A 12,290-nucleotide genomic window follows, 5' to 3' on the forward strand; every position below is an offset into this window, starting at 1 on the left:
AAGGCCTTCATAAAACTATGTTCTAGGCTTTGAAGGTAATTCCATGAGTGCTCAGAAATAGTCTTAGCACAGAAAGCATTATAAAATAGGGACTTTGGTTCTTAGAGAAACCAGCTCTGAAGGGTGATATTATTTTGGACAGAAAAGTACTGATATATTTTCCAAATATCATTGCTCATAGTATCAGCTAGTTCTAGAAATGATGCCTTTGGCCAATTTTGCCTCTGGAGTAGCTTCATCTGTTAAGTTTATGCTACTTCCTATTCCTCTGAAGTAAATGTTCTCTGGATTTCTGATATTTGTCCTCACACATTAGGGATCCAAATAGAGGACCTGTTTGAGCCTTGTTTCGCATTGATGGAAAGATATTTAATCAGATAAATCATTTGTCATTTTATGTTCATGTAGTTAATGTGTTATACCTTTTAGATGGTATCATAAGAATTTTGCTTTCAGTTAAAGCTAGTATTTCTGAACATATTTTAGGAAAGATGTTGCTGGTTAAATAGTGAAGATTAACTTGTTAGCCTGATTTAGATGGCATGTTTTGGTGTCCTCAGAACCCAGCCCCACAGATGGCCTCAGCCCAGGGCTAAGTCTGGATTTGTCCCCCTACCTAATTCACCAAAACATCAGAAAGATGGTTTTCAACACTTTCGTGGTTTCAGATGAGATGGCTTTATATTGTGTGTATTCAGTATGACAAATTAGGCTCATGCTATTTTTTTCTGAGTGTGTTTAAACAAAAGAATAAGCTAGGTTCTTTTAAGGATCTAGAAAATTGTGTCAGAAAGTAATAGTTAAAATAAGAAAAAATGTTTTTCAAAGAAGTCGAAAGCTATTAAATAAATAGGACATTTAAAAATATACATATATTTCCCAACATTTCTTCTCCCTTCCTTTATATTCCCTTTCACTATTATTTATATCAGGAAGGGAGACAGAACATAAAGACTCCTAACTCGGGGAAACGAACTAGGGGTGGTGGAAGGGGGGAGGAGGGCGGGTGTTGGAGGGGAATGGGTGACGGGCACTGAGGTGGACACTTGACGGGATGAGCACTGGGTGTTTTTCTGTATGTTGGTAAATTGAACACCAATAAAAATTAATTAAAAAAAAAAAAAGAAAAATATCTAAGGAAAAAAAATATATATACATATATAAAACAATAGTTATGTGGCCAAATAAAATTCAAGCAAGATGTCAGAAGCTGAATAGGTGAAAGAGTTTGAAATGTCAGGAGTGATGCACGTCACAGAGTAAATGTATAAATAGAGTAAATAAGCAAGGAAAATGATAGAGTGTGTCTCAGAGGTAAAGGCCAATAAAAGTTTTCAAAAGAAGGGTGGAAAACAATCTGCTAAACCGTGGCATTCTTAAGTATTTCAAGTCAATTTGGGTTAAGCATTCACTGAGATTCAGAAATGTCTGTAGAAGAGCAACATATTGCTCTTCTGTTGGAATTTAAAATATTTACCCTTGAGTTGGAATCTACAGATTCATGGGGCTGGGAGGGAAGTCACATTTTTCAAGTCTTTGGTTTTATAAAAGAGTCACAGATCGATGAATTGACTGACCCTAACTCAGAAATGGTCCTGGAAGCCAGGTTACTGATTCCTTGACTACTGTTGTCAAAGTATTTTTTTGAACAGGAGAATAGTTACACTCACATTTTCAAATTTACATTTGGTTCTGAACCCTTGTACTAGAAGTCAAAGCATCAAAAATTTTCTATTTTATGAAATAGAGAATTATTTTCTTGAGAATAGCAGAGGTGATAGGAGAATGTCATTTGCTCTTATGAAATATATCCCAGCACAGTAAGAGACGGGAAACAGGGAAGTAGGAGGTTATAGATTGAACAGATACTGAGCGTTTAAAATTTGAGCATTTAAAATTGGCACATGATGATGTGCCAAAATTGCACTGCAGAATTGTACATATGCTGTAGTTACAAAAAACTCTGTACATACAGAAATACATATGTAAATGAATTATTTAAAAATGAATTATTTTAAAATAATTCTAAATTAACGCCTTGAGAAGTTCTAGTATATAGACAATTTTAATGAGCAAAAACTACAACTTCTTTCGAGAAAATTGGATGGATAAAAGAAAGTTTATGACTTTGTTACCTTTAGAGGCATCCAGGTGACTCAGTTGGTTAAGCATCTACCTTCAGCTCAGGTCATGATCCCAGGGTCCTGGGATGGAGCCCCTGATTGGGCTCCCTGCTCAGTGGGGAGTTTGCTTCTCCTCTCCCTCTGTCCTTTCTCCTGCTAACGTTCTCTCTCATAAATAAATAAATAAATAAATAAATAAATAAATAAATAAATAAATAAAATCTTTTAAAAAATCTTGTAAAAGTAACTATGTTTAAATATCAAGAACAAACTATACCAGCCATCGAACAACACAAAACAATATTTGTACCAAAATTTTCTCATGATATTATCATTCATGTTTATGATGGTAGCATAATCAAAAAGATAAATAGTTTTCTGCTACTGATAGATTGATTTCCCTTTTTTATTATTCTGTGAGGATAGCATTGTGATTCTTGTTCATCATTGTAATTTCTAGTGCTTAGTACAGTGCCTGTCACTTAGTAGGCAGTCAATAATATGTGTTAGGAAAAGGAATGAACTGATAAACAATGGAATTTTTTTTAAAGATTTTATTTATTTAATCATGAGACACACACACACACACACAGAGAAGCAGAGATCCAGGCAGAGGGAGAAGCAGGTTCCAAGCAGGAAGCCCAATGTGGCACGCGATCCCGGGGCTCTGGGGATCATGCCCGGAGCCAAAGGCAGATGCTCAACTGCTGAGCCACCCAGGCGTCCCAACAACCATGGAAATTGTATATTGTTATAAATTTATATCAAGTCTAAACAAGGTGAATTCCATGTCTATGTAGTAAGATTAGGATCATGATTTTCAAAAGTATTGTAAGGATAAAAGTGTGCTGTGTAGTTTTTAGATATAAGATTCATATTAGAATAGATTAGCTTTTGAATGGTTTTCTGAGTGGTCAACCTAAATACCAGTTTAAAAACCTAAGATTCAATTTATTCTAATATATCAGATTAACATGATGAATTTCCAGTTAGTATTTCTATGATAAGTTTTTCTAATTTCCTCCATTTAGTTGCATTCATTTCAAAAGTTATATATTTATCTGTGACTATTCATGAGGTACAGGAGTTACAAATGTAAATGAGATATGATTTTTGCCCTCAAGGAATTTCGTTTGACAGACTTCTTAATGAAAAATTCATAATTGTATAGAACATGAAAGGAACTATGGACTAGAAAAGTCTTTGAAGTTGATAAGACAATTGAGCAATACCAAAATTGGATAAAAATTAAGAATGAAATTATGACCCAGTTGACTTTGCTGGAATATATAGATACATTAATGACATTGGTTTTAATTTTAAATTACATAAAGTTCTAAAGACTAGGATTCAAAAAAGGGCTATGTAAATTATTAAAAATGCCATGTACCATTTGAATATTAATCAATATTCTATTTGAAACAGGTGTGGCAGCTGATCGAATAGCAATTCAGTCCAACGGTCTATACACAGCCAATCTGTCCCCTCAGAATTTGATCTCTTGCTGTGCCAAGAACCGACATGGATGCAATAGTGGAAGCATTGATAGGGCTTGGTGGTTCCTGAGAAAACGTGGGTAAATAGCTGCCCAACATACGTTTCTAGGATTCTTGAGTTCTGTTTGGGGTTAGAATAAAGAAAAAATAAATTGCAAGATTTTTACTAAAAAATGTACAAGCTACACTTAGATAAATGTGTATATTACATTTAAATATACACTATACTTGTTATCTACTAAGATTATAAACTATTGGAAGCAATTATTTGAGACATGTATACATTCCTCACTAAATTAATAGAAAGGCTTAAGTAAGGATTGTCTTGTTGCTCTGAGTCAAACGACTCAGTAGAGTCCCAATGGGAATAGATATGCTGATACCTCTGCTGAGCCTTTCAGTTACTCAGGTAGATGGATAATTCCAGGTAAAAATTAGATTACGACTGAGATGAATAGGGATGCCTGGGTGGCTCAGCATTTGAATACTTGCCTTTGGCTCAGGGCGTGATCCCAGAGTCCTGGGATCAAGTCCCACATCAGGCTCCTTGCATGGAGCCTGCTTCTCCTCCCTCTGCTTGTGTCTCTGCCTCTCTTTCTGTGTCTCTCATGAATGAATAAATAGAATCTAAAAAAAAAAAAAGACTGAGATGAATAAATAATTTATACTTGCCTCAGCTTATCAACATCATTAAGTGTCACCATCCCATTTGATGGGAAAAGGCAGGCTATATTTTCTTACTCCCATGTAGTCTGATACCTGCTGCATTCTCATATCTACTATAAGAGCTAATCTACCCAAAAGCTAGGTTATTTGGGTAAGGAAGTTGCAGCTAATTACTAGTAATATACATATATACTGCTCACCTATCCATTTATCATCCACTGAGTACTCTAGGTTTGCTAGAGAACAGTCAGGTGCTATGAGAGCATGGATGTCAGATATTGATGGGTGGCAATAAATTTATTTAAATAAATGTTTATACATTTTGCTTAATAATGTGGTGCTTAGAATGAACAACTCAGGCTGATACCTCTCTGGTATAGTAGTGCTTGGTTGGCTTCTGTTTTGTACTATGACAAAAATTAATACTCTTTAAAAGCTTAGAAGTATAAATTAACAGTGAGACTCAACTAAATCTTACTATATTGGTTTGCTTAGGTAACCATAACAAAATACCATAGATGGAAAGCTTAAACACCAGGTCTTTATTTCACAGTTCTGGAGGCTGAGAAATCAAAGATCAAGATAGTAGCTGATTTAGTTCTGGTGAAAGCCCTTTTCTCATTTGTCTTCTTGTTGTGTCCTTACATGGCAGAGAGTACTAGTATCTCTTCCCCTTCTTATAAAGGCACTAATTCCAGGTGGGATGCCACCTGCATCACCTCAAACTAATTATCTCTCAAACGCCCCCTTCTAATACCATCATGTTAAGGGGTAGGGCTTCAACATATGAATTTGGGGTGGCACAATTCAATATATAGCACTCATTATCCCAAAGTAATACGTTTAATGCAAGAATTTTTTGAAGTGTGTATAATCTTTAATGGCTTTGCTTCCATCATGTTTCTTGCTCAGATTCTCTTGGTTGAACACTTGAATTTTTCTGAAGCAAACCTATTGGATACTTCTATGGCTAATTCAAATTGAATATATATATAATCAATTTTTATTGTTTATTTTCCTTATGATCTTCTATATTAAATAAATGATGTTAATTTTGGTACCAAATAATTTGTACTTTTCCATGTTCAGTTTCAAAATCAGAAACTGAAAATGATTGTTTTGTGCAATGTATGTGTCTCATATCTTTCTACTCTATTAACTTTTAATATTATATTAGTGTATAGTATCTCTCCTGAAATATCATGAACTACAGAAACATAAGTGAAATCTTATGAGAAGGTACTTATAACTCAATAAAAATGTAAGGGTAAAACAAAACAGCTTTAATTATAAAACTTACAGAATTATGCACATCTAATCATAAAATCCTCTCTTTCACATTAAATGTAGCTTTTCTATATTATAGTTATAAATGCGGAATGAAGTCCTTCCCCTATTAATATTGCTACAGATTTTATTGACAGTCACTGTAGAAAATTAATCTTTAGGAAATTCTATACTGTAGATAAATTATTTATTAAAATGGATTGAAACAAGATTTTTTAAAATGATAATATAAATGAGGGGTCAGAGTAGAGTATATTGAACTGGTGTGTTGGAATTAATCTGCATTTTGAAAGGTACACATGTAAAGAGTTGGGAAAATTTATAAATGTTTACTTCAGTAAAATGGCACATAGGATATATTATGGCATCTTCCTAAGTATTACCTCTTTGCTTATTCCTCATAGACTGGTATCCCATGCATGCTATCCACTTTTCAAGGACCAAAATGCTACCAATTATGGCTGTGCTATGGCAAGTAGGTCTGATGGGAGGGGAAAACGGCATGCCACAAAGCCATGTCCCAACAACATTGAGAAATCGAACAGGATCTACCAATGTTCTCCTCCATACAGAGTCTCCTCCAATGTAAGTCTAAATGGCAAGTATTAACAATGGTTAACTTTCTCAAAAAGATAAAGCTCTACTGTTCTTAAAACTATTCAAAAACTATTATATCCTAAAATAATTCTAGTTTCAGATATATTTTTTTCATAATCTTAAAGTGTCCATTAAAGACTCTCAATTTTTGATCTTTGTAACATTAGCAGAATGAATGATTTTATGGCACATATTTACATACTTGACAGATAAAAGCTAAATCAAACCTTTTTTCCCTGACTTTTTGGTGTAGTAGCTCATTGTGTCAATCCTTTGTCTTACTCCACAAAATAATTGAAGTAAATATAGTCCTAATGGGAAAATGACTTCTTAGATTCTAGTTTTTCATTTTGAAAGCCTGGGCAAATTTTACTGCATCATATCAGTGTTACCCAGACCTCACTTTCAGAATAGAACCTTCAGTGGCTTCCAGTTACTTATACGGTTTATATTATGGTTTAGTATTCTTACCATGGCATATAGTTCTTGCTTGATTTGGTTCTGACCTACTACCTCTACAGACTCTTGTCCTGCCTGCATCTACCCCTCCACCTGCTCCTAATGCACTTGATAAATAGGACTACTGTCTGCTCCCTAGATACATCATGCTCTCCATGCTTCTCTACTTAGCCAGGTGATGATTCCTCTGACCCAAGTGCTTATCCCACCTATTTCCATCTGGCAGAATCCCATACATGGGTCACGGCCCCGGTCAAAACTTTATCTTGTCTGTGAACTTTTCTTGACTCCTACATAGTATTAATTTTCCTTTTTGTTCCATCCCTAGGAACTTTGTTCTTGTCTCTATAGTAGAACTTATTTTTTTATTTTTTTAAATTTTTATTTATTTATGATAGTCACAGAGAGAGAGAGAGTGAGAGAGAGGCAGAGACATAGGCAGAGGGAGAAGCAGGCTCCATGCACCGGGAGCCCCACATGGGATTTGATCCCGGGTCTCCAGGATCGCGCCCTGGGCCAAAGGCAGGCGCCAAACCGCTGCGCCACCCAGGGATCCCTATAGTAGAACTTATTATATCATAATGCAATTAGTTGTGCTATCTAGTCCACCAAAATGTAAATCCTTTGAGGACAGTTACAGGGTTAATATTTGTTTCTGTCCTGATTTTTCGTATATATTCTGTGATCAATGCATATATATGAATGAATGAATAAGGGAATGATCTGCCTTTTTGCTAAGGGTTGTGTCACACAGTGGGCGACAACATAGAAATCCTTATATAGTATAGCTACACTGAGGAAGCTCACTAAACCATCATCTGGGGGTTGCTCTTGGTATCAAAAGAATGGAAATGACACAAATCTCCACTGTTAAAACATGGTTTTAATTAATTATTTTTTATTCGTGACCATAAAAAGTTATTACTTTATTTCCTCTTTATTCCAAAATTACCAGCAGTGGTAGAAGTCAATAAAACAAACGGGTGCATCCTGTCTCTAGTAACTTAATGTGGTATTTCACATGTGAGTATTTCAAGGCATGATTAAAAGTAAATTATAAATGGTCAAGGCACATTGGATTGTATAATTCTTAAATAGATTATATAGCACCTAACAGTATATACCACACAATACATTTAGTATGTTCTGATAACAATAATGATATTCATTGATATTTTTCCTTCTAGGAAACTGAGATAATGAAAGAAATCATGCAAAATGGACCAGTTCAAGGTAAGCTTGGGTGAAATATGGTTGTGTTTTATTTCATTAATAAACAACATTACATTTTAATTCATGCAAGAGGAGCTTAAGAAAAACTTGTTTTAAGTGTTCATAAAGTTTCAACAGTTCTAAGATCAGTGTAATTATAGGATATGTTCTTACCTAGTAACTTCATTATCTGCCATTTTAAGTAGATAGACACATTCACAAATTGAATTCCTAAATATTAATGACACATTTGATGAAGTCAGCTAAGTCCTTCTGAAAGTGATCATAGACCAAACAGTCAAATATGACATGGTAAGTGGTGAAGCTAATTTATTTTTTCAGTTGTATTTAAGAATCATGCATAGTATTAGAAGTTTTCTCACTTTCATTTTAAAGAGAATAGGTAATGGATCAAAAAAAAATCAAACTTTAGCTATAGAAAAAAATCTAAAAAAAAATCACTAAACACAAAACATGTTCTGAATTTAATTCTAGAAATCCTGGGATCTTAAAAAAATGAACAAATGAGAATTTTTCCCCTTATAATTATGTAATTTTAATTGGCTCTTATAAGACTAAGGGATTCATGTGTAATTTACATGCATGCTTCAGTAAGTTAAGTTCGTGCGACAAATTTAAAGGAACACAGGCATTGGAAGTCAAGCCTGAATTTAAAATTCCATCTTTGACATTTGCTACTTAAATGACTGAGTAAATTACTTAAGCTCTCTGAATCTTCAAGTCATTGTGGTACTGTTTGAAATGTCTTTCTCTCTTAATCACTCAGAAGAAAATTGGATCATAATTCTTTAAATTGAGAGCCCCTTAGGTTTATTTTATGGTCAAGTACCTAAATGCTTATGAATTTCACATAATGAATAAAAAATAATCAAAATGGGAAATCATGGTAAGAATCAAAAATAAACATTTTAAAATAGGAAAGTTGAAATTCAAATTATTCAACGTGGGTGTCAAGAATATACCCCCTGCCAGCCTGAACCAGGAGCAGGAGATAGAGCTGCAATCAAGATGGGCTCCATCCATTCTGCCCTCAGCCTTGTTACAATTCTGTTTAGTAAGTTTGCTGCAGTTTTCCAAAAGTAAAGTTGCACTACAGTAACTTATGTAGTTATAGCTTTATAAACTCATCAAGTCTGTTTTGGTGTCAGAAACTGAAGGAAGGAGCCCCTTCAAGTTAATTATTATGGTCTCTGTCCCACACTTCTTCAGTTGTCAGTGTTTCTCAGCAATGAAGCATTCATGGTTCTTAGGGAGAGTTGAGAAGAGCTGAAGGGGTCAATGGTTCTATAGAGGAGAAAAACCACTAGCAGTGTCTTCACACTTATGTAAGAGCTGGTTGACTCATCCTGCTGTAGATGCAATGTGTTTGTCTGCACAGCATTGCCTGGGCAAACAGAGCATTTTCTCCTCTTTCAGTACAAAAGAGTGTAAAAGGCTATAGAATGCTGGATAAATAGCACTGTGTGCATTCTTCTAAAATCTGTAGAATTAAAAATAAGTTTAGGTGCTGAAATGAGAGCAAAGGAAGATCTGCATAAATTACAGTTACATAAATTCTTAAAATCCTATGGGAATGTATTTTATTTTACTTCATTTTATTTATTTATTTTGGAAGGGATATATTTTGAAGTAGATAAAGATTTGACCTCTTTTGAGAATATTTAAATGGCATCAGAAAAAGCATAAAACATTAAAAAAGAAAATAAAAGGTGGGACATGAAAAAGTTGTATTTGACTTGGGAATAGAAGCTTAATTTTAGGATCTATCAAATGCTTATGACCTTAGTTTTATTTTATTTAAAAAGCATGTCAAACTAATACAGACAAGCATTGTGCACCTATCAAGGTATACTTATCTAGTCCCACCTAGAAATATTTTAAATTTATGTCTTCTACAAGTTTAAAGTCTTCACCCTGAATTGTCTAAGCCCTCCAACAGAGCAGCACATGATACAGAAAAGAAGTAATCAAGATAAGGGAATGAAGGAGAGCTTTATGATGTATAAGCTCTTGGTTTCACTCATACGGGGAATATAAAAAATAGTGAAAGAGATTATAGGGGAAAGGAGAGAAAATGAGTGGGAAAAATCAGAGCAGGTGACAGAACATGAGAGACTCCTAACTCTGGGAAAGGAACAAGGGATAGTGGAAGGGGAAGTGGGTGGGGGTTGGAGTGACTGGGTGACAGGCACTGAGGGGGGCACTTGACAAAATGAGCACTGGGTGTTATACTATATGTTGTCAAATCGAACTCCAACAAAAAATATTAAAAAAAAAAAGAAAAAAAGAATGCAACAGTGGCTTACCTCTTGAGAGCCAGGAGAATGGAATTTTGTCAGAGTATTCTTTTGCCAAAGGTTTGCTTTTTATTCAAACTCACCAAGGAAAGGTTTGTATTTACTTCCAAGGATTAAGGACAATTGCATTAAGCCCTGTTTGCCAGGTTCACCCTTCAGTTAGCTTAATTGGAGTTTTAAGAGGCTCATGGTGAAGTCCAAGGTTAATAGATAAACAGCAATCAGTAGCCAAGTGCAGTGGGGCTTCTCTGCAAGGGTCTCAATTTCTGGTAATAGTGCTTCTGTCAATTAAGAATAGATGGTGTTTTAAAGATATAATGTATACTTAAGTAATATTCTAAATGGCTAAAAGCTGTTTTTATAAGAGAAAAACAACAAAAAAGTATTGCAGCAATTAAATCAAGTAGGAAAGAAAATTAAGTTGAATTGCAAAGTCCCTTCTTAGATTCTCCTCCTGGCAATTTAACCACTGATTGTTCTGTGAGAATTTATAGAGATTTTTTTAATAAAGATTTTTAAAGAGATTTGTTTAAAACTGTTTTATTCTGTTGGGTTTTATTTTAGCCATAATGCAAGTCCATGAAGATTTCTTCCATTATAAGACAGGGATATATAGACACATTACCAGAACAAATGAAGAATCAAGAAAATATCAAAAGCTTCAGACACATGCTGTCAAACTCACTGGGTAAGGCAATTTCTTTAAAATTTTCATTTAATGCTTTTGGAAAATGAAACTGAACATACATGTATAGAGTGCATGCAGGTGCCAGAATTCTCCTTGGTAGGAGACAGTTCCATACAAATTAAAGATTATCCAAACTTTGGCACTATTTAGTCATTATTTTAAAGTCTGGTTAAAGGGTAACTCAGTATTTCTGGAAAAGATGACCATTTCCTATCTCTCAGTTGAGTGTGTCCTAGAAATCTATTTTAAGGGTAAGGGAAATATATTATTGGAATAAGTTCTGTACGTGGCATAAGCAGGGGAAGGGTACAAATTCAAGTATATAAGGATTTGGGAAGAAGGTTTTAAATGGAATTATGAATGGTAGTGATTAATCAGAAAAAGGAATAGGGTCACCTTTATTTCAGCACAATATTTTTTTTTTATTTCTGCACGTGTTATAGAAATTACACTTTTCAAATTGTGAGTAAAATACATTCATCTCTACCAGGGCAGGAAATAGTTCAAAATTGGGTTGCATTCCAAAAGTAAATAAGTAGTTTCACAAATAAGACCATGCTCACAAAAAAAGTGTGGTCATCTGAAACTACTTTCCCTAGTGCCTTCTCCAACTCATTCTAACTCTGCTCCACCTTTAGGCTCTTTCTCCTAATGTCTCAGTCCAATTCAAATGAAATGCTACAGGAAAGGTTTCTGGGTCTTTTTCTTAAATTTCCATCGTTTTAAACCCTCACTTTTCTCACTTTGCCATCATGGTAAATGACTTTGTCTCATTGAACAAGTCTTTCCTGTTTAAATTTGGTTGAGGGATCCCTGGGTGGCGCAGCGGTTTGGCGCCTGCCTTTGGCCCGGGGCGCGATCCTGGAGACCCGGGATCGAATCCCACGTCGGGCTCCCGGTGCATGGAGCCTGCTTCTCCCTCTGCCTATGTCTCTGCTTCTCTCTCTTTCACTGTGTGCCTATCATAAAATAAATAAAAAAATTTAAAAAAAAAAATAAATTTGGTTGAGCTTGTACAAAAGTAACCTCAACTCCAACCAAATCTCTGCTTTCTTCTTATTGATCTTTGAGACGTTCTGAGTCAGTTCTAGGGTATATAGACAGTTATCTTCTGTGATATCTCTTCAGTAGTCATCCCACCTTTATTTTAAATAATCTTATATTTCTTTTTTTAAAAAAAATTGTATATATTATTCATGAGAGACACACACAGAGAAAGAGGCAGAGACACAGGCAGAGGGAGAAGCAGGCTCCCTGCAAGGAGCCCTATGTGGGACTCGATCCCGGATCCTGGAATCATGCCCTGGGCCAAAGGCAGCCGCTCAACGGCTGAGCCACCCAGACATCCCATTACTCTTATATTTCAATTACAAAATTACCACATTTCATTGAATCTAAGATACTCATTTTATGACTAGTCTTGATTTTAGGCATGTGAAAATAT

The 12,290-nt window shown here is 34.9% G+C and overlaps 1 protein-coding gene across 1 annotated transcript in view; it reads left to right on the forward strand.

Moving 5' to 3' along the window:
* TINAG (tubulointerstitial nephritis antigen) overlaps positions 1–12,290 on the forward strand; it is a 92,182-nt gene that overhangs the window by 26,543 nt on the left and 53,349 nt on the right. Inside the window, exons 6-9 of the mRNA XM_025991227.2 lie at positions 3,549–3,699; positions 5,977–6,157; positions 7,816–7,861; positions 10,723–10,846. Coding sequence (XP_025847012.2) covers positions 3,549–3,699; positions 5,977–6,157; positions 7,816–7,861; positions 10,723–10,846 — 502 coding nt within the window. The remainder of the gene's footprint in view (positions 1–3,548; positions 3,700–5,976; positions 6,158–7,815; positions 7,862–10,722; positions 10,847–12,290) is intronic.

Source organism: Vulpes vulpes, chromosome 1 (assembly GCF_048418805.1).
Source record: "Vulpes vulpes isolate BD-2025 chromosome 1, VulVul3, whole genome shotgun sequence".
Classification (NCBI taxonomy): domain Eukaryota; kingdom Metazoa; phylum Chordata; class Mammalia; order Carnivora; family Canidae; genus Vulpes; species Vulpes vulpes.